Source organism: Aquarana catesbeiana, linkage group LG08, assembly GCF_042186555.1.
Source record: "Aquarana catesbeiana isolate 2022-GZ linkage group LG08, ASM4218655v1, whole genome shotgun sequence".
Taxonomy (NCBI): Eukaryota; Metazoa; Chordata; class Amphibia; order Anura; family Ranidae; genus Aquarana; species Aquarana catesbeiana.
The window spans coordinates 26,000,947-26,024,735 of NC_133331.1; the positions used below are offsets into that span (position 1 = coordinate 26,000,947).

The following is a 23,789-nucleotide window of genomic DNA, read 5'->3' on the forward strand; positions in this document are numbered from 1 at the left end:
AAAGAAATCAGGGATTTCCAACTCAAGCTTCATTCATGTCATAATGAAATTTTTGTGTTGAAAGTCCCTTGTTTCTTTAGGAAGTAATGTTTCTTCCTCATTCCCTTCCAAAGCAAGAAATATTTATGCCATAATCAAATAGGGGACCTCCAACACAAGCAAAAAATATTTATTTCATAAAGAAATGAGGGACCTCCAACACAAACATAAAATATTTAATTATGAAGGAACTGAGGAACGTCCAACGTAAGCCAGAAAAATGTGTCATGGTATAAAAAAACAAGGGACTTCCAAAACAAATAAAATATATTTATATTGTATAGAAGAGTAGGTACATTTGTGCTCAAAAGTTTGCATACCCTGGCAGAAATTGTGAAATGTTGGCATTTATATTGAAAATATAACTAATCTTGCCAAAAAACTGTCTTGTTCAAGGATAATGATCACATGAAGCTATTTATCATCACATAGTTTTTTGACTCCTTTTAAAATCATAATGATAACAGAAATCACCCTAATGGCCCTGAAAAAAAGTTTACATACCCTAGAATGTTTGGCCTTGGTACAGAAACAGAAGGTGGCACAAACAGGTTAAAATGGCTATTAAAAGTTAATTTCCCACATTTGTGGCTTTTTAAATCGTAATTAATTTCTGTGTATAAATAGTAGGGTTGCACCGATACCGATACTAGACACACTGAAATATTTCGTTTCGGAATTTAAATTTATTTAGTTACTCCCGAAATTCGTTTTTATTCATTTCATTTTTCATTAAAAATTGCAAATTAATTAAGGTTGAATCTGTCATTGAGGGCTTATGGTGTCTGTTGAATGTTCAAAGAAGATTCGACGGAGCAGCTAAACTGTACGACGCCGCAATCGTACATTTCCGGTCAAATTTTCAGCCTACAAGCTAGCTGTAGTAGAATTCTAATGTTGTATGACTAAGAATAATTATATTTATTAATTATTTTACTAGTCAACCAACATTAGAATTTTTCTATAGCCTATGCGCGGATGCATTTGACCGGAAATGTATGATTGCGGCGTCGTACAGTTTAGCTGCTCTGTCGAATCTTCTTAGAACTTTCGACAGACACCATAAGCCAAAGATTCAACGTTTGTATGTTTTTCGTTGCTTTGTTGAATCTTTGTCGTTCATGTTGAATGGTCTACTCTACCCAACAGTCAGCCAACTTCCACATTCATTTCTCAATCTCCAAGTGCAATGGCGGGCGCGGCATCCAACGTTGTGTCATATATTATGGCATTATAATATATAATCTATAATAATAAACCCCCCCCACAACACGGGCAGTCTCTGAGGCTGTCACAAAACTAGCAACACCAGTATCACTATCAAGTTCACAACACTAACACGATAGCAGCAGATTATTATGAAAAAGTTAAGTTGAACTGTAGCTTGCTTCACTATTGTTCTGCTGCTGTGCTTATGCTTAATTGCTAAATAATTCAGGTTCTCTGACAAACGGACCAGCTAGGATTGACTGTCTTCTGAAATGATTCAGTGTGTGTGTCTCTCTCTGTTAGCAAATCATAAGTGAAAATAAGTTGGCTGTACGTGTGTACTTAGTTCTAGCTATTTTACTGTCCCTCCTCTTTGGTTACAATCAGCCAATAACATTCATCATCATCATCATTTTTATTTTACTTCCCCCACCCAATTCCAGCAACGATCTTTTATCTCTATGTCAAATCTTTTCTCTCTATGTCAAATCTTTTCTCTCTATGTTGAATCTTTTCTCTCTATGTAGAATAATCTTGGACTAATAGAGCTAAGGTTAGGCACATTCGACCACGGGTTTGATAGACACAGATTTTTATTGTCAGCGTCATGTCGAATCTCCTATCTATATCGAACTGTTGTCACAACGAAAACTAAAATAAAGCATTTGTTTATGTCGGATCTTTCGATTTTCGTATTCTGTTCTTTCATTATCATTTGTTAAAACGATAACAAAAATACCTGAAATTCGGAACGAAAATGCATTCGGACAAAAACGAATGCACTTGTCTAACCGATACTATTATCGGTATCGGTGCCAATTCAGAGTATTTGCCCAAGTACTTGTACTCGAGCAAATGCTCCCGATGCTTCAACCGATACCTGCATCCCGGAAGTCAGTGGGTGGGTGGAGTTGGTGGGAGAAGGCAGAGCGCAGGTCCTGACACAGTGAGAGTCCTTGCAGGCTGCAGTGGAGGAAGGTAAGCTTATGAGGCAGGGGTGTGGGTTGCAGCCGCAGCCATCCATCAGCATCGGTGACCCAGGCCATCAGAATCATTAACGGAAGTGACGGCCCAAGTCTCCAACAGAGGATGTACACTGCAATGCCTATCTTGGTACACCCTGCACTCGGCCCCTGCACTCGGCCTCAGTAGCCTGCAGTTAGAAGGCAGGAGCAGACATCTTGTTACATCCAGCCCATATACTATATACTATACTTGCTGTCTGTTGGTGTGTGTATTGCTGCTGTCTGCTGGTGTGTGTATTGCTGCTGTCTGCTGGTGTGTGTATTGCTGCTGTCTGTTGGTGTGTGTATTGCTGCTGTCTGTTGGTGTGTGTATTGCTGCTGTCTGTTGGTGTGTGTATTGCTGCTGTCTGTTGGTGTGTGTATTGCTGCTGTCTGTTGGTGTGTGTATTGCTGCTGTCTGTTGGTGTGTGTATTGCTGCTGTCTGTTGGTGTGTGTATTGCTGCTGTCTGTTGGTGTTTGCTGGGTTGCATTTTGGGGACTTTTCCTTTTAGTTTTTATCTTGCCTTTTGCTGTCACTTTTTAAATAGCTTTTCTTTTTTTTTTTTTTTTTTTCTTTTGTTTCATCAGTCTATCAATTAAGGGTGTGGTTAATTGCTCCCAGGTGACTATTTAACTTGTTGTAGGACTCAGTTGAGTGTGCTCAGTTTGAAGCTGTGGAGCTTGGTGTAAGTGGAGCTTTTTTAAGTGGGAGTTATAAACAAGAGTTTAAAACAGGAGGTTATAACAGGGGTCATAGTACCTGTGTAGTGTGAGTATCTGAGTGTTGTCTGAGTAGTGTGTGTGGATCGTTAGTACTTGTGTATTGTGTACCTGTGTATTGTCTTGAGTATTAGTGCCAGGAAGCTAGTTGTTAGGTAATTTGGACAGGGTAAAATCCCCAAATCCTCACTAAATTTAATAGGTACGATGCCCGGCGGGTGTGGAGAGGCGACTCTTTGTACATCTTGCCGCATGTATGCGTTCCTTGATCATCCGATCGAGGGCGAATACTGCTGTGCAAAATGTAAGCACATTGTTTCCCTGGAAGCCCAGGTTCTGAATCTGGGGAAGCAACTGTCAGCACTGAGAAGTCCCTCCATACTAAAGGTGAGCCAGGAACGTACACGGCAGGTGCCGGCAGGGGCCAGCACAGAGGCGGGTGGAGACAAAGAGGTGCAGGCACTAGCAAAGAGTAGATGGGTGACAGTCAGGAGGGGTAGAGGGGGAAGTGCCAGGGAGGCCGATCCAGGACTGGAGCATCCCAATAAGTACGCTCCATTGAGTGACATTGGTGTAACCAGTCAGGGACCAGCACTGCTGGAGTTGAGGGACTCTCCTAGCTGCCAGGGGAAGAACTCCTCCAGTGAGAGTGGGGGGGCAGCAAAGGGAAAGGAAAGACAGATTCTGGTGGTAGGGGACTCAATTCTTAGAAGGACAGAGAGGGCAATCTGTAACCAAGACCTGAAGCGCCGAACAGTATGTTGTCTACCGGGCGCTCGGGTTCGGCACATCACGGATCTTGTGGACAGATTACTGGCAGGGGCTGGGGAAGACCCGGCTGTCATGGTGCACGTTGGCACCAATGACAAAGTCAGAGGCAGATGGAGTGTCCTAAAGAACGATTTTAGGGACTTAGGAGCTAAATTGAGGAAAAGGACCTCCAAGGTAGTGTTCTCAGGAATACTACCGGTACATCGAGCCACACCAGAGAGGCAGAGGGAGATTAGGGAAGTAAACAAGTGGCTGAAGAGCTGGTGTAGTAAGGAGGGGTTTGGGTTCCTGGAGGACTGGGCCGACTTCTCAGTCGGTAACCGGTACTATAGAAGGGACGGACTGCACCTAAATGAGGAGGGTGCAGATCTGCTGGGAATGAAGATGGCCAAAAAGTTAGAGGGGTTTTTAAACTAGGCGATGGGGGGGAGGGTCCAGAGACAGTGATAGCCAGCGCGGAAGATATTCCAGAGGGTAGTATTGGGGGCATTAGTGGTAGGTTAACCAAAGCACAAAAACACAAGGTGAGTATAGTAGCAAGTCCAAGTTGCAATCTTGAAACACCCAATACGAGGACAATATGCGACCGGTCTAAACTATGTGGCATGTTCACCAATGCCAGGAGCCTGGCGGACAAGATGGGTGAACTAGAGATACTGTTGTACAAGGAGGATTTGGATTTTGTGGGAATTTCAGAGACCTGGTTCAACAGCTCTCATGATTGGCTGGCAAACATTCAAGGGTATACCCTATACCGCAAGGATAGAGAGGGTAAAAAAGGGGGAGGGGTATGCCTATATATCAAGAATAATGTACAAGTGAATGTGAGAGATGACATCACTGAGAGGGCTAGGGAGGAGGTGGAATCTTTATGGGTAGAGCTCCAAAGGGATGAAGCTAAGGGGAAAATAATACTGGGAGTATGCTATAGGCCCCCTAACCTGAGGGAGGAAGTGGAGACGGATCTCCTATCACAAATTGGATTAGCAGCAAGGATGGGAAGTGTTATCATAATGGGGGATTTTAATTATCCAGACATAGACTGGGCGGAGGGAACCGCGCATTCATTTAAGGCTCGCCAGTTCCTTAATGTCTTGCAGGACAATTTTATGGGTCAGATGGTAGACGCACCAACTAGAAATAAAACATTACTAGATCTACTGATTACCAACAATACAGACCTGATAACAGATGTGGAAATACGGGGCAATTTAGGTAACAGCGATCACAGGTCAATTAGTTTCAATATAAATCACACAAATAGGAGACATGAAGGGAACACAAAGACACTGAATTTCAAAAGAGCCAACTTCCCTAAACTACAAACCTTGCTAAAAGGCATAAATTGGGATAAAATATTAGGAACAAAGAATACAGAGGAGAGATGGGTTTGCTTTAAGAGCATATTAAATAAGGGCATTAGCCAATGTATCCCATTGGGTAATAAATTTAAAAGAGCGAACAAACATCCTGGATGGCTTAACTCCAATGTAAAAATGCATATAAAAGCAAAGGAGAAGGCCTTCAAAAAATACAAGGTTGAGGGATCATCCACACCATTCAGAATTTATAAAGAATGCAATAAGAAATGTAAGGGTGCAATTAGGATGGCTAAGATAGAACATGAAAGACACATAGCGGAGGAGAGCAAAAAAAATCCCAAGAAATTCTTTAAGTATGTAAACAGTAAAAAAGGGAGGACAGACCATATTGGCCCCATAAAGAATGAGGAAGGACATCTGGTTACAAAGGATGGGGAGATGGCAGAGGTATTGAATTTATTCTTCTCCTCAGTATTCACGAGTGAATCGGGGGGCTTCAGTAACCAAAACTGCAGTGTTTATCCTCATGACACAACACAGGAAGCACCTACATGGTTAACAGAGGACGGAATTAAAATTAGACTTGAGAAACTTAACATTAATAAATCACCGGGACCAGATGGCTTGCATCCGAGGGTACTTAGGGAACTCAGTCAGGTGATTGCCAGACCGTTGTTCCTAATTTTTACAGACAGTCTATTGACTGGAATGGTGCCAGCTGATTGGAGAAAAGCCAATGTAGCACCAATATTTAAAAAGGGCCCAAAAAACATCCCTGGGAATTACAGACCAGTTAGCCTAACATCAATAGTATGTAAACTCTTGGAGGGGATGATAAGGGACTATATACAAGATTTTAGTAATAAGAATGATATCATTAGCAGTAATCAGCATGGATTCATGAAAAATCGTTCTTGCCAAACCAATCTATTAACCTTCTATGAGGAGGTGAGTTGCCATCTAGATAAAGGAAGGCCCGTAGACGTGGTGTATCTGGATTTTGCAAAAGCATTTGACACAGTTCCCCATAAACGTTTACTGTACAAAATAAGGTGCGTTGGCATGGACCATAGGGTGAGTACATGGATTGAAAACTGGCTACAAGGGCGTGTTCAGAGGGTGGTGATAAATGGGGAGTACTCAGAATGGTCAGGGGTGGGTAGTGGGGTCCCCCAGGGTTCTGTGCTGGGACCAATCCTATTTAATTTGTTCATAAATGACCTGGAGGATGGGATAAACAGTTCCATCTCTGTATTTGCAGACGATACTAAGCTAAGCAGGGCAATAACTTCTCTGCAGGATGTGGAAATCTTGCAAAAAGACCTGAACAAATTAATGGGGTGGGCGACTACATGGCAAATGAGGTTCAATGTAGAAAAATGTAAAATAATGCATTTGGGTGTCAAAAATATGAATGCAATCTATACACTGGGGGGAGAACCTCTGGGGGAATCTAGGATGGAAAAGGACTTGGGGGTCCTAGTGGATGATAGGCTCAGCAACGGCATGCAATGCCAAGCTGCTGCTAATAAAGCAAACAGAATATTGGCATGCATTAAAAGGGGGATCAACTGCAGAGATAAAACGATAATTCTCCCGCTCTACAAGACTCTGGTCCGCCCGCACCTGGAGTATGCTGTCCAGTTCTGGGCACCAGTCCTCAGGAGGGACGTACTGGAAATGGAGCGAGTACAAAGAAGGGCAACAAAGCTAATAAAGGGTCTGGAGGATCTTAGTTATGAGGAAAGGTTGCGAGCACTGAACTTATTCTCTCTGGAGAAGAGACGCTTGAGAGGGGATATGATTTCAATTTACAAATACTGTACTGGTGACCCCACAATAGGGATAAAACTTTTTCGCAGAAGAGAGTTTAATAAGACTCGTGGCCACTCATTGCAATTAGAGGAAAAGAGGTTTAACCTTAAACTACGTAGAGGGTTCTTTACTGTAAGAGCGGCAAGGATGTGGAATTCCCTTCCACAGGCGGTGGTCTCAGCGGGGAGCATTGATAGCTTCAAGAAACTATTAGATAATCACCTGAATGACCGCAATATACAGGGATATGTAATGTAATACTGACACATAATCACACACATAGGTTGGACTTGATGGACTTGTGTCTTTTTTCAACCTCACCTACTATGTAACTATGTAACTATGTTTGCTGCTGCATTCTGACTAGGCTTACTAAGGCCGAGTTCAGGGTGTATCAAGATGGGCGTTGCAGTGTACAGCTCACTCTTTTATCAATTTTATTTTAGTGCTGCATTATTTTCAGTGCCACTGCCTACCAAACAGTTCCACCTATCATTGCCCAATCATTCAGTGCCACATATCGGTACCACCTATCAGTGCCCATAAGTGCCAGCCATCAGTGCCGCAAATCAGTGCCCATCAGTCAGTGCCACCTATCAGTCCTGCATATCAGTGCCAGCCATTAGTGCTGCAAATCAGTGCCCATCAGTCAGTGCCACCTCTCAGTGCTCATCAGCGCTGCTGCATATTAGGGCCTCCTCATCAGTGCCACTGACAGTTACAGTTCTTCAAAGTTATAAAAAAGATATCATTAGTCTGTATTGTGCTTTGAAAACTGTCACTTGACATTAAAAAAGTATTGGTACTTGTATTGCCGAGTATTTGAAAAAAAGTATCGGTACTTGTACTCGGTCTTAAAAAAGTGGTATTGGTGCAACCATAATAAATAGTCAGTGAGTTTGTTAGCTCTCACATGGATGGACTAAGCAGGCTAGATACTAAGCCATGGTGAGCAGAAAAGAACAGTCAAAAGACCTGCGTAACAAGGTAATGAAACGTTACAAAGATGGAAAAGGATATAAAAAAGATATACAAAGCCTTGAATATGCCAGTCAGTACTGTTCATTCATTTAAGAAGTGGAAAATTTGGGGATCTCTTGATATCAAGCCAAGGTAAGGTAGATCAAGAAAGATTTCAGCCACAACTGCCACAGGAATTGTTCGGGCTACAAAGAAAAACCCACAGGGAACCTTAGGATAATACAGGCTGCTCTGAAAAAAGATGATGTGGTTGTTTTTAAGGAGCACAATACGATGATACTTGAACAAAAAAAGTTGCATGGTCAAGTTGCCAGAAAGAAGCCTTTACTGCACAAGTTCCACAAAAAAGCCTGGTTACAATATGCCCAACAACGCCTTGACATGCCTCATTGGGCTTTTTTGTGGCATTGGCGCAGTAAAGGCTTCCTTCTGGTAGCTCAACCATGCAGCTCCTTTTTGTTCAAGTATCGTTGAATTGTGCTCCTTAAAAACAACAACACCGTCTTTTTGGAGAGCAGCCTGTATTTCTCTTGAGGTTTCCTGTGTGTTTTTCTTTGTATCCTGGGTAATTCTTCCGCCAGTTGTGGCTGCAATCTTTTTTGGTCTACCTGACCTTGGCTTGGTTTTAAAATAGCCCTGAATTTTCCACTTCGTAATAAGGGATTGAACAGTACTGACTGGCATATTCAAGGCTTTGGATATCTTTTTATATCCTTTTCAATCTTTGTAAAGTTCCATTACTTTGTTACGCAGGTCTTTTGACTGTTTTTTCTACCTCTTCATAGCTCAGTGTCTAGCCTGCTTAGTGCATCCATGTGTCCAGAGCTAACAAACTCATTGACTATTTATACACAGACACTAAAAGTGATTTAAAAAGTCACAGATGTGAGAAATTAAGCTTTAATTGCCATTTTAACCCTTGTGTGCCACTTTCTGTGTCTGTACCAAGGCCAAACATTCCAGGGTATGTAAACTTTTGATCAGTGCCATTTGGGTGATTTCTGTTATTATTATGATTTTAAAAGGAGCCAAAAAACTATGTGATAATAAATGGTTTCATGTGATCACTATCCTTGAATAAAAGACAGTTTTTTGGCATGATTAGCCATGTTTTCAATATAAATGCCAAAATGTCACAATTGAATTACTTATTATCCCCAAATGTCAGTGTAAAGCTTGTTGTTTCAGTTTGACTCGTAATTTGCACAGATTGGTTTACTTATCAGTAGTCATCACCAACTCAAATCTTCCTCTACAGTTCTTCCAAAGTTTGAAGTTACTCTTCAGTTCCCCAAGGTTGTTATGTTTAACAGTGAGCAGTTCCCACTTCACATATGTGGAAGGTGAGTCTGAACTCCAATAAGGATGAATGGATACAAATGCCTCGTTTCCACTTAGCGGATCGGTTCGGGTCGGTGCAGTTTGAATGGCCTAGAAAGGTCCGGTCTATTCTGGTGAGCTTTTCCACTGCAAGTGGGACCACATGGGGCCATACAGGGTTTAGAAAAAATGCCTCAGCATAGCACAGCAGAGGGTTTTCTGTCAGCCAATCAGTGGAATGTATTGTAGCTCTGCCCTAACCGAACCATTCCATTTTCTATGGCCCCACATCTGAAGCAGGACCCTGAATGGAGTGGTTCGGTTGTATGGGGCGCTTTCATAATGAAAACACCCAAAATAGCGTACCGTACCGAACCGATCCGCTCAGTGGAAACGAGGCAATAGAAGACACCAAATTCTGGTTAACTACTTAAGGACCGAGCCTCTTTCTGAGATTTGTCGTTTACAAGTTAAAAACATTTTTTTTTGCTAGAAAATTACTTAGAGCCCCCAAACATTATACATTTTTTATAACACCCTAGACAATAAAATGGCGGTCATTGCAATACTTTCTGTCACACTGTATTTGCACAGCGGTCTTACAAGCACACTTTTAAAAAAAAAGACACTTTTTTGAATTAAAAAATAAGACAACAGTAAAGTTAGCCCATTTTTTTTTTATATTGTGAAAAATAATGTTATGCCAAATAAATTGATACCCAACATGTCACGCTTCAAAATTGCAGCCGCACATGGAATGGCGACTTACTTTTACCCTAAAAAATCTCCATAGGCGATGTTTAAAAAATTCTACAGGTTGTATGTTTTAAGTTGCAGAGGAGATCTAGGGCTATAATTATTGCTCTCGCTCTACCGATCGCGGCGATACCTAACATGTGTGGTTTAAACATCGTTTTTATATGTGGGCACTACTCACATATGCGTTGGCTTCTGCACGCAAGCTCATCAGGATGGGGCGTGTTTACATTTTTTTTTTATTATTATTTATTTTACCTTTTATTTTTTATTTTCACCCTGTTTTTTAAAAAAAAATTGTGTCACTTTTATTCCTATTACAAGGAATGTAAACATCTCTTGTAATAGAAAATAAGCATGACAGGACCTCTTAAATATGAGACTTTCAAAAAGACCTCAGAGCTCATATTTACACTGAAATGCAGTAAAAAAAAAATTGTCATTTAAAAAAATGAAAAAAAAATGTCCCCTTTAAGAGCTATAGGCGGAAGTGACGTTTTGATGTCGCTTCTGCCCTGCAATGATATGGAGAGAGATGGGGGCCATCTTCCCCTCACTCATCTCCATGTCAGTCCATAAGAAGCATCCGATCGCCTCCGCTGCTGCCGACGGCTCCGGTAATTGGCGGAGGGCACCGGAGCACAGTGGGAGGGGGGCCCCTCTCTCCCGCCACCAATAAAAGTGAATCCGGAGCAGAGACCACTTTTATCTGAATCCGGACTGCTCACTGAAGAAGAGGATACCGAGGTTATGGCAGCTAGCTGCTGCCATAATAATGATAATCATCTTCAAACAGCCGACATATAACGACGGTGGGCAATTCGGAAGTGGTTAATGCAGATACTGCTTAGTGGCTAGAAGAAAGAAATCACATGACTTAAAATTTTCTAAATAATGCTTTGTAAAAAAATAACACATTGTATAAATGTGTTATATCTTTTAGATACACTTATGGGAAGCCAGTTCAAGGAAACTATACAGCCACTGTGTGCCGACAGTATTATTCATATCGGTGGAGACGAGGAAAGAAAACTAACATCTGTGCTAAATTCAGCGGAAAGGTAGGTGCCACAGAATGGCAGCTAAATCTGAACTGGACAATAAAGAACAAACTGGGGAGCCCCCTTACAATTTTAAAGAGAATCTGTAAAGAATATGATCTTTGTAAGAGGACAGAGACTCCCAGTCCAAATAAACTATAAATAATTTGAAAGTGTCAATGTGCTATAGGGAAAATTTTGTTGATCTCAAAATTTTACATTCTGATAAACTTTTCTAAGGCTAGTCATAGACATATGGCTTCTCTATCTAACGTACAAACTTAGCTTGGCAGAAAACAATTTATCTGAACAAAAATCTTTTTTTCCTCCCTTTCTCATTCTCACTTTGAAAATACATTTTTTACAAGAATTTGTACAAAAACTCTCAGTACGCAGTATATTCTCTTGACAGTTTTACGAACTTCGTCTTTAAAGTAGTTCAACATTTGTATTGCTTTTAACATTCAGTTTTGGATTGACTGGATTTTATCGAATGAAAACCACATATACTGATATGCCTTGTACACACGATCAGACTTTCCAACAACAAAACCGTGGACTTTTGTTCTAAGGTTGTTGGCTCCAACTTGTTTTGCATACACACGGTCACACAAATGTTGGCCAACAATTATGAATGCAGCGACGTACAAGACGTACGGCGAGTTGATGTGAAATCTCCATTACGAACGCTAGTTTTACAAGACCGAGCGCTTCCAGCTCGTCCTTGTGTACATACCATTGGAAAACCCGACAACACACATTTGTTGGCGGAAAATTTGAGAATATGCTAGCCAACATTTGTTGGCGGAAAGTCCGCCAACAAATGTCTGATGGAACATACACACGGTCGGATTTTCCGCCAACAAGCTCACATCCAACATTTCCTGTCGGAAAATCTGATCGTGTGTACGGGGCATTCGAAATCTGTTTGTTCCTTCCTGCTCCTTCGAATTTTCTCCTCAGTTGAATTGAAATTGACTCCACTAATGATTAGAAAATTGCAAGAACGCTCTTAAATTAAACAATTTGTAACACAATTCTACTAGTTTTTAGCCAGTTTAAAGGAGAAGTTCACCTTTTGTAACATGTTATATACATTCAGAGTGTACCATGTTACAGATGCACCGTCTCCAGCTCCCTGTTTTGACAGCAAGCGGGGGGATCTTCACAATCTGCTCTGCCAGCCAGGCCGCATGTGTTGTTGCGTGCAAAGATATAATAAAATATTTACAGAAATGTGAGGGGTGTGCTCACTTTTGTGAGATAGTGTATATACAAAATTCTTTCTCAACCTAAAATGTAATTTTAGTTAAGGTGGAACCTTAGTGGGCTGAACTGACCACCGCCTTCGTGTCTCAGCAGGTACAGTCTCATTCATAAGGGTTAATTTAAGCATTTTCACTTAGCAAAGGAATCTGATAAAGCTCTGTTAACTTCCATCATCCAATCATGGACAAGCAAAAATACTTAAAGAAACCTCTGCAGCAAAAAAAAAAAAAATTAAAAAGGATTTCAGGAGCCACCATAGGGGTTATTCTGTCAAAAATTCTATCTGTCAGCATTTTTGTTTTAATTATGCTTTAAATTTTCCTTTTATATAGCTGGGTGTTATTTACTATGTGAATTTCGCTAAGTGAAAATTCACATAGCAACGTGAACATGCTCTACTCCTTTATTACATCAACCCCATATTCCCACTACCTGTCAGGGATAGTGAGATTTCCTGATAAAAACTGTCCCAAGAACAGAGAACTGCAGATATCTCACCACCACAGTCTCAACGGCACACAAGACGCCTAAAGTGTGTGTAAACCCTAATTATTACAGGTACTTATATAGCACCCATAATTTATGCTTTTACATATATACTGTACATTCACATCAGTCCCTGCCCTGAAGGAGCTTACAATATAAGGCCACTATCTCACATTCATACATACTAGGGCCAATTTAGACAGGAGCCAATTAGCCTACCAGCATGTCTTTGGAGTGTTTGGAGTGTGGGAGGAAACCAAAGTAGCCAGAGGAAACCCAAATGGGCCAGGGAGAATATGCAAACTTCAGGCAGGTCGTGTTGTGGTTGGGATTCTAACTGATCACCCTAGTGCTGCCAAGCCGAAGTGCTAACCACTTAGCCACTATGCTGCCTTGAATAATGAACTTCTCTTATTTCCTCCCCTTTTCAATCTGTTTCAAAAGTATTTTGTTATATACGGTATGTTGGATAAGTGTAAAAAAAAAGTTAATCCTGCAGATATCCAGTAAGCTCCTTGCACTCTGCTGCACTTAAATATCAAGCACTATAATTATTCCTGGCCAGTTCACCTTCGTGGACTACAGAACACCTACAGTATCCCTATTAGTGAGATAAGGAGAAGGGGTGCACTGTAGCCCAAATCAAGAGCAAGAAGTCTAGGATGACAACACTGCCCCTTTTATAGATACACTATAGTGGGCATTGTCACTGTAAGACAGGAAGTATGTTCCTGGCCGGATCAATAAGTGAAAATAAAGGAGAGCAGACCCCCCCAAAAAAAACTATGCAGCTATGACATCTAAGGATGTGTAACCTGCAATATATTATTATTATTATTATTATTATTATACAGGATTTTTATAGCGCCAACAGTTTACGCAGCGCTTTACAATATAAAAGGGAGACAATATAGTTATAATACAATAAAATACAAGAGGATTAAGAGGGCCCTGCTCAGAAGAGCTTACAATCTAATAGGGTGGGGCAGGTAGTACAAAAGGTTGTAGCTGTGGGGAATGAGCTAATGGAAGTGGTAGGAGATTAGTTGGAGACGTGATAGGCTTCCCTGAAGCGATGGGTTTTAAGGGATCACCTGAAGGTAGCAAGAGTAGGGGATAGCCGGACAGGTTGAGGTAGCAAATTCCAGAGGATGGGAGAGGCCCTGGAGAAATCCTGGAGACAAGCATGGGAGGAGGAGATGAGAGAGCCTGAGAGTAGGAGGTCTTGGGAAGAGCGGAGAGGATGGTTTGGGTGATATTTGGAGACAAGGTTGGTGATGTAGCCGGGGGCAGAGTTGTGAATGGTGTGGTTGGTATTTTGAATTTAATTTGCTAGGTGATTGGGAGCCAGTGTAGGGATTAGAGGAGAGGGTTGGCAGACACTGAGGGGTTGGTAAGGTGGATAAGTCTGGCAGCAGCATTCATGATAGACTGAAGAGGGGATAGCCTATGGAGAGTTAGGCCAATGAGAAGGGAGTTGCAATAGTCAAGGCGAGAGATAACAAGGGAGTAAATGAGGAGCTTGGTGGTTTCATTTGTTAAAAAGGGGTGCATTTTAGAGATGTTACAGAGGGGAAGTCTACAAACTATTGCATTTTTGTTCCTTGCTTTAAAATGAAATGTTGGTTCTGTGGACTGATCCTTTATATAGATATGTTTTCAACCCTAAAGTCCTTCAATTGATCACTAATATTTCAGCACTGTGTTCCTCTCTGTCTCTCACTCACAGCTGGATAGATCGGGATGTGATACCATAGAGGTTAATTCTACAGTCTATAAAATGAGAAACGACAACATGGAGCGTGTACTGAAAGGGGAAGCCTCTATCACCGAGGATGGGACTGGTAAACGTCTGTTTTCATCTTTATTCTGTCTGGCTTATAAATGGAACACGTAATGTACATCAGGGGTGCCCAACTGGAGAGCCCTCTGATGTGACCCGCAAGCTCTTGCTCTGGGATGGTGAGTTGGCAAGCCCAGATCATGGGTTGCCGACCCACCATCCCAGAGCATCAGTGTTGTGAATGGAGCCAGCGGTAGAGGAACCAGGTGGCTGTGGAGCCCATGCTTCCTGTATAGCTCCGTCTTGCTGTTACAGGCAGAGTGATACCAAATGCGCTCCACCTGAGACAGCAACAGCCGCCAACACCTAAATTGAAGACTGCTATTAAAGGCATATCTGTTCTGGAGTGGTGCATCTTTCAAACTGACTCACAAGTGCAGTGCACCTGCAGTGCACCTGCGGGTTACCTGCACTGAGCCATAGACTTCTGTTTTTACCTGCTGTGGGTTTGGTGCACTTTCTGAAAGTGCACCTAACCTGCAGGATATAACAGACATCTATTAGACATGTGCAATTCATTTTATTCCGAGTTAGTTTTTTAACAAATTTCAACAAATTTGTTAATTCGGAAATATACAAATGAATGAAAACCCGTTTAAAGAACTTTTCAGAATATTCAGTATTTGGTAATTAGAATATTCGAAAATCCAAAAATCCGAAAATTCGGAAATTCGAAAATTCGGAAATTCGTAATTCAAAAATCAGAAAACTTGGAAATTTGGAAATTCGGGAAATGTGAAAATAAGAGTGAAAATCAGAAAATTCAAAAGAACGAAAATCCGAAAATAAGAACGAAAATCAGAAAATTTGAAAATCTGAAATGATAACTAACTAATAATAACTTAACTATTACTAAACTATTGAATTCTAGGTATTGGAATTTCCTTTCAAACTTGGCTGTTTGTGAACGTAGCGAATACGAATTTATCTCAAGTTACAAATTATCCGAAATAACGTTGTGTCTAAACCAATAGAACGTAACAAATTTATTTTTATTATTATTATTATTTATTCATTCCATTCCATTTGTATAGATGCGGCATTTGTTATTTTGGATGATTCATAACTTTTAATAAATTTGTATTCATTACGTTCACTAACAGCCAAATTTGAAAGGAAATTGCAATACCTATACTTTAATAGTTATTTATTATTAGTTAGTTAGTTATTATTTAGAATTTTCTAATTTTCTTTTCCTTTTTCATATTTTCAAATTCTCTAATTTTTGGATTTTCACATTTCCGAATTTTCAAATTTCTGAATTTTCAAATTTCCGAATTTTCAAATTTCCAGATTTTCGAATTTTTGTATATTTTAGAATTTATGAATTCCGAAATTTCGAATTTACGAATTTTTGGATTTCTGGATTTTTAGATTTTTGAATTTCGAATTGTTGAATTTCCAAATGTATGAATTCCCAATTTTTGAATTTCCAAATTTACGAATTTATGAATTTAAATGTAAAACAAAAAACGAAAACTAACACATTTTTCGGCAGTGCACATGTCTAATGTCTATGGCAAAGTGCAGCTAACACACAGGAAAGCCACAGGTGCATTGCCCTGCACCCACAGTAAACCGCAGTGCATCAGTGGGAAAGCGCAGCCTTAGGCCCCTTCCACAAAAAATCTGTTTTTCAGGCGGACCCTATCGGACTCTCCATTTACCTATATGGAGTGATGTGTCCGTTTACATTCGCCTACCTCCAATACAAGCTGCTAAAAAATAAACTGAAGGGGATCTGTCCCACAGATCTGTCATTTGCCCGCTCTGCTCATTGTGGCACACCACCGGTTATCAAGTCGCTTAAGCACTGTCGCCCTAGCTCTTTAAAAGTTTGGGCACCCCTGACAAAGATGTTAAGGTTAGAATAATGGAGGATCCAATGATTTTCCAAAGCTGATCTCTTATTTCTTTTCAAAAATTCTTCTGCCAGGAATTGAGTTATCTACAGTCAGTCAGGCTGCTATATCCAATGTAATCAGTAAGGTGTCCTTTGTTGATGCTGACAGTAACTATAAATCTGGGATCCCATTCAGTGGATTGGTGAGTTGCATAACATTTCTGTAAATCTTATTTTGCCATAAAATTTGTTTTTGTAATTGTTATAACCAATGAGAGCTGAAAATAACAATCACATGTCTGAAAACAACAGTAAAACCGGCCACAGACGGATCAAAATCCTGCTGAACCGGACAAATTTTGATCCATCTGTAGGCAGGCCGCTTGTACTGAACTCAACCGATCGGTCAATTTCAATACAACCAGTCTGTGCTTTTGTTTTTTTTTTTATTTCGTACGATTACTGTCGCCGGCTATTAATAATCAATTTGTTTTTGTTAGAAATTCTTTATATGGTCCTAAAGAACAGACAGTGCACAGTCCACATGGGCTTTGCTGCTTATCTGTAGACAGGAAACCGGAACCTTTACTCAGGGAAAAGACACAGAGCATACTATAAATGCAGCTACAAACATATAAACACTGTCATCTACTGGTTGAAGAATATATCTCTACTAAATACTGATGTGCAGTAGTTGTTGCATAAAATACAATTCTGTGTTCCAACACTCCCACTCAACAACTACCCCTTATTTTAGTCTTAATTCAGATCTCAGTTTTAAAAATCTGATTTTTGTAAGTGTTTTTGTCAAATGCTGTGATCCAATTTTGTTTCTCATGAGTTGGAAGTCTTTGTATCTTATCCCATGAATCTGGCTCTGGTTTTAATCCTACATGACAGCATAGGACAGACGTTTGGCTGGGATGCATTTGTTGCTTCTGGCTGATTTCCTGATTGAAGCCTCTTGTGGCCTGGTTTCTTCTTTTACAGCATTTGGATTGTCTGCATTCATTTATGTGTCTTTGTCTCTTTCTTCATTATCTTCATGTGGCATTGATGTGGAACACAATGAAGTTTCATGGACAATTACACTTCTACTAATGGTTACCTTGTTTGTGTCTTGCTATAGAATTCCGTACCCTTTTAAGATCCACTATACCCCACAACCTATACCCCACAACTACACCTTTCTTTGCGCAAGCATCCCATTTTGTACGTTATTCTTTTGGGCTGTGCACATGGGCTTTGCTTTCAAAATTTTTTAGATGGTTCAAATCCGGGACCCTTCCATTCCACATACAATTCCATTCTAAATACATTCCATTCCACTGAGTTTTCTCAGTTGATTTTCCTAGTAGTCAATTTTGGAGATAACATGCGATCATAATTGCCTCTCCCAGTACGTGGTTAGCATATCTGCATCAAAGTGTGCATCATCAACAAGCCAATTAAATGCATTTTTCTTCTGTTTCTATGACAACTGATAAAACATATTTCCTGGCATAATACTCTTTCAGGTTAAAGTGGTGGATGCTGGTGATAACCCGATACCAGGCATTAAGGTTTACCTAAGAAGTTTAATCAATTCAATCAATGAAACCTTGGTGACAGATGACAATGGACAAGCTTCTTTCAGTGTTAATACAAGTGAATGGAAGGGACGAATATCTCTCTCGGTACTAACATTTTTTTGAAACATTGCTATATGTGTGTTTCTAAATTTCTATGTTAAGGGGGCTAGTTAAATGGGTTGTCAAAAAAAGTTTAGTTTGACATAATTCGCCCAATTTCCCTATATTCTATATATATTATATTCACACTAAAATATTTAAAAACCTTTGACAGGAAAAGTGGCAATATCACATCAAAGTATAAAAATGAAGGTAGATTGGCAAAAAAAAAAAAAAAACAACAACAAAAAAAGGACAAGCTGTGGCAAAAACTGCATTAAATCTTTTATTCAATAAAAATCATGCTGTAGGCTCCTTTCAAATTTTTTACATTTTTTGTGTTGTAAATATGTTGCTTTTGTAGGTGCAATGTGTATTTTAGGTGCATTACCATTGATCCCTAAGCAACACCCACTGGAAAAAGAATCCAGGATTCAGCAAACTTGACATTTTTCTTGTTCAATATTTTTATTTCGATAGCAAATTGGGTGGAATATGCAAAAGATAACGTTTATGACATTCAGTGGTGCTGGAGTACTAATACGATTGCATTACAAAGCAGTTACAATTGCATTATGACATTATGCTGTTGACAATAGAGGTAAAATGGGAATTACAGTTAATACATTGTTTTGTGTCATTATGAGATATGTTTCTTCGGAGATCATAGATAAATTCTAAGGTACTGCTAAGTGTAAAAAGTCAGAACAGAGAGAAAAAGGAAAAGAGATGGATAAGAGGGATCACAGTAAGGAAGACTGGCTGAAGGGGAGATGGCGGAGGGCTCTACCTCCAACTGGTCGGCTAGGAGAATGGGTAAATTGGCTCAGTGTGTTAGAAGGTGTCTAAGGTCTGAAATAGTGAGCCCATGGTTCCAAAAAATTTTCATAGAGGGCCATAGCATTTTTAGTGAGCGTGGTCATCCATTTTTCATAGCCCATAATTTGGGATAATCTTGGCTTGACTTCCAAAGTTTTAAGCAATTGTGATATCCATGCCTTTGTGATCATTTGTTTGGTGGCTTTGAACAGATGGTTTAGAAATTTAAAGGGGTGTTTACAGTATCTACATTATCAAGCATGTGATGTGATATGGTTTCATATAGATTTTTGAGCATATAATATGCAATATTCAGTGTACTTTGCTCTAGAATCTATGCAGTATAGGGAAGAATGTGCCAGCCTCCAAGCAGCTACCAAAACAGGTGGAAAGAAACTTTGGTACTAAGCTAGCTAGCTAGCTAGCTTGCCTAAGTATTAGGTACCAGTGAGTAAGCACTCTACAATTTGTTCCACTGCTAGAGGATTTTGGGAGCAAACCTTTATTGTAAGCCATGTCTGTGTCCGGTCCTCCTCCGCCAGTTTGTAGCCCAGCTATGATTTCCATATGTGTTAATATGTGGAAAGGGTCGCAAAAGCATGATTTTAGTAGCATTGAATAGATTTCAGAAATTAGGCCAGGAGAGTGAGGGTGCTCGCTGTACATTTGAAGTGAACATAGGTTTCCCCAATGGGGTATGAGACAGCTGTAAGTATAAAGAGTTTGACTTGAAGGTATCTACATAAATATTTTAACGTTTGGTAGCTTGTGAATAATTCTGAGCCTTTGTAAGGTTTTAAGGCTGTCAGGTTTGACTAGGCTATGAAGGCTAAATAGGCCTGAAGTGACCCAGTGTTTGGAATGATGGGTTCTTGAGCAAAAACAGAAGTGGGAGGTGGGATGAGAGTAGGCTTACTGGAGTACTTCACACCATCCCTAACCTTTAGGGGGTGTATGGGGATAGGATTGCATAGTTAGGCTCTATCTCTTAGAAGAACCCATTGGTGGTTGCTTCCATGATCAAGCAAATCGTTTTTAAATTTGAAGAAACAGATCTACATTTTGCCCAATTTATTTTACTATTGTGAAACTAAATAAAGACATTGCCCTGAACAGTTTTATAAACAAATATGCCTTAAAGAAACAGTGCCTGGCTGCCATTGACTATGGTCACTATGGTACCAATATAATTACCATGTCCAAGCTGCTAAGACAGACACTCATCCAACCCCTGGAGCAGAGTTCTGTCAACTTTGGCAACTAGGAATGGCCATCAAGGAACAAATGTATCCCTTCCATCCATTTAGTTGGAAGCAAATCAAAACCTGTGCATAGTGTGTAAAACCTCCAGAACTGAATGTGTGATTCCTCAATATAATGGTACAGACAGCTGTCAAAAACTTCAGATGTAACAGGAAACAATCAAAGACTACAGACATTCTACATGCGATTGGTAAAAACCACATAGGTGCTACAGGAGATGGTCATAGACTGTGAACATGCTATATGAGTAGTTGGAGACTGAAGACATGCTTCAGCAGACAGTCATGCCTGGAGACACATTACACTAGAGTTCACTGTTGTTATAGCCCCTTAAATATCATTACTTTCACATGTGTGCTTCCAATGGCCTCCTTAGGCTGCATTCACACTTCAGCACTTCACATTTCAGCGCAATTCTTCCCACGATTTGAAAGCGGCGATGTGCGAATGACAAATTGCGGGACTCGCATTTTAGATGCCATTCATTTGAAGGACACCGACAAATGAGGTCTGGGTCTGCCGTGATTGTCGCTCAATAAATCCTGCCGTAATCACGGAAACCGGCATCACGGGGAGCATATATCCCCAAAAAAAAGTCCAGGAGCTACTTTTGGGCAACATGCTTCCAGCGTTGGGGGTTGCCGCGATTGCAGCATGATTTATGGCGTGACAAACAAGGACTTTGGGGGGGCACACCCTAAAAAAATGCATTAAAGATGGTGCAGCCATAAGACCATACAAATAGAACAAAAGATTACAGCTCACACATAACATTTAACTCCTGCAAGGCTATTTAAAACACCTGAACATATTGAAAAATATGGGGATTTGGTCACACCATATGGCATGACAATCTCAGCAGACCTGCACTGCGATTTTAGGTGCCATTCAAATGAATGGCATCTCAAATGTGAGTCCCGTGATTTGTCATTCACACATCGGCGCTCTCAAATTGGACAGAATTATGGCAAATCTGCCTGTGATTCAAAATGCTGACTTGTGAATGTAGCCTTGGAGATTAATTGTCCTACATTTATATTTCTGTCTCTGTTTTCTGAAACCTTAAATAAGAAAATGAGTGGGCAGCACATAAATAAATAAAATAAAATAAATAAGCTCTTGTTATGTTTCTCAATTTCTGATGAGTATATTTCATTGGGTTTCCATTACTTAGCCACTGTTATATAAAATGATACAACACACAAATGGTTACTTTAAAAATGGTCTAAGAGCCTGTTACTTTGGGACATGCCAATAGGTATATACAGCTTGCTTTCCAGTGCATTCCATTGGCTTTTGATATCAGTTTGACATTTTTCTGAGATTATTTAGAACACATTGACAGGTGCCTTTGACCCACAGTTGACCTCCTGATTTGCATTTGGCCTCCCTTTAGGTTGCATCAATCTGCTTTAGGTTCCTTTTAAAATTTCCATTGACTTTTATAGAGAGGGATGCAAACAGTAGCCCATAGCTCCCAACTGTCCCTGATTTCGAGGGACTGTCCCTGATTTGGAACAAAGTCCCTCTGTCCCTCTTTCTTCCTCATTTGTCCCTCATTTTGATCTGATCTATATAGTTGTATATAAAATGCACTTTTTATCTTTCAAAAAGTGTTTCCCAGTGCTAAACCTTTCACCCAATGTCTAAATTGCTGCATTTGTAAATTTTAAAAGACAATATAAAGGATTAGTAGTGGTAAAATAAAAAAAAGCAGCACTTGTGGGTAAAATCTTTTTTGTATAATTCTCCTTTAAGGGGGGGGGGTGACAGGGGGTGTGTCCTTTGCCTGCATACTTTTTCTAATAGGTGTCCCTCATTTAAATATCAAAAAGTTGGGAGGTATGTTGTCTCAGGTTCTTAGTCCACGGTAATCAACCTTCTCTGTCTTTTTCTATGCAGTGATAAAATAATATGTACATTTAATATTATCCTTTATTATTTATATTTAAATGCCATCATAATTAGTTAATCCAGTCTAATGTAATTTTATCTAAAACATGAGAAGCTCTTTTAAACAAAATTTATTTTTTGTTATATTTGTCTTCTTATCAAAGGCAAGAACAAACCTGCAGGATCAACCATATGTTTATGGCAACATAGTCCCTGATTATGGTAAAGCAAATCTGAATCTTAAACCCTTCTACTCCCGTAATAAGAGTTTCCTGAAACTCCATTCCCTGGACAAAGTCCTCCCATGTGAAGGGCAGCAGGAGGTGCAGGTGGAATATATTATTAAACACACAGAGCTGAAGAATGGCATTGACCACTTTGACCTTCATTATTTGGTGAGAATCTTTTTGCATTTTGGCAACATGAAAAATTAAATTTTATATGTAGGAAGCATTTTACATGCTAAAAGATCTGTACACATGTTTTTTGTTTTTTTTTAGCCCACCCCTTCTTCTTTCTATGGATGCATAGCAGATAGAGAATGACCACCCTTGCAGTTCTGTAGGCCCTTTGTCACCACCGTTGTTGAAGTGAATATCAAAACACTGGTGACGCTCACCCTGAAATCTCTCCTTCCTGTATGCCCAATATTGCCTTTGACAATCAAAAAAAAAAAATCACACTGCAACTTGCTGCAGGTGAGAGATAGAATGTATTTCATTCTTCTATCTCCAACTTTATAGAAAGTCACCTCACCAGGTGACAGACAGCAACAGGATGCTGATCTGTATATGAACACAGACATAAACTGCACACGTACAAGGATTTACATATTGATGCCAATACAGTCAGCAATATGCACTATATTACCAAAAGTATCGGGATACTTGCCTTACCAATACTTACCATAATATGCATACCAGCATTACTGGGAGACCTTTTTTTTTAATGCAGCTTGCTAACACTTTAATTCATTGTGAGCAGCAAAAGTAAGAAAATATGGGCAATCAGTTGGCCAATTTTTTCCTGGTTGATACATGAAAACCCAAAGTGAGTATAACAGAGTGTTTTTTAGAAGGTTTTGAATATGGATTCTCATTAAGCAGGACATGAGAAGACATTGAAAATGGGTGTGCCTTTGCACAGGACTGAAACCAACCTACAAACTAGACCAGACTTGCTCATGGCCATCATACTAATGTACTAGCTATAGATATAGTAATTATTAGCAGCAATTTTCTGAGACCAAAAAGTTATTTCAAGGGTTCCTCCATGAAAGATTGGAAAGAAAGGCTACTCTAGCATCATCATTCTTCAACTGTAACATTCGAAGATTTATGTGAGTTGAAGCTGTCTGGTTTCCCAGTGATCCTACTGCTTTTTAATCTTTAAACCATGCATTTAAACTAATGTGAAAGCCATAGCTACCCTGAGTGTGTGTGCATATATATATATATATATATATATATATATATATATATATATATATATACACAGTGGGGACGGAAAGTATTCAGACCCCCTTAAATTTTCAACTCTTTGTTATATTGCAGCCATTTGCTAAAATCATTTAAGTTCATTTTTTTCCCTCATTAATGTACAGACAGCACCCCATATTGACATAAAAACACAGAATTGTTGACATTTTTGCAGATTTATTATAAAAGAAAAACTGAAATATCACATGGTCCTAAGTATTCAGACCCTTTGCTCAGTATTTAGTAG

General features: G+C 39.8%; 1 protein-coding gene across 1 annotated transcript in view; it reads left to right on the top strand.

Moving 5' to 3' along the window:
- Positions 1 to 23,789, top strand: part of LOC141105646 (alpha-2-macroglobulin-like) — a 267,675-nt gene that overhangs the window by 52,669 nt on the left and 191,217 nt on the right. Inside the window, exons 7-12 of the mRNA XM_073595621.1 lie at positions 9,121 to 9,205; positions 10,882 to 10,999; positions 14,463 to 14,577; positions 16,513 to 16,622; positions 17,937 to 18,095; positions 22,229 to 22,459. Coding sequence (XP_073451722.1) covers positions 9,121 to 9,205; positions 10,882 to 10,999; positions 14,463 to 14,577; positions 16,513 to 16,622; positions 17,937 to 18,095; positions 22,229 to 22,459 — 818 coding nt within the window. The remainder of the gene's footprint in view (positions 1 to 9,120; positions 9,206 to 10,881; positions 11,000 to 14,462; positions 14,578 to 16,512; positions 16,623 to 17,936; positions 18,096 to 22,228; positions 22,460 to 23,789) is intronic.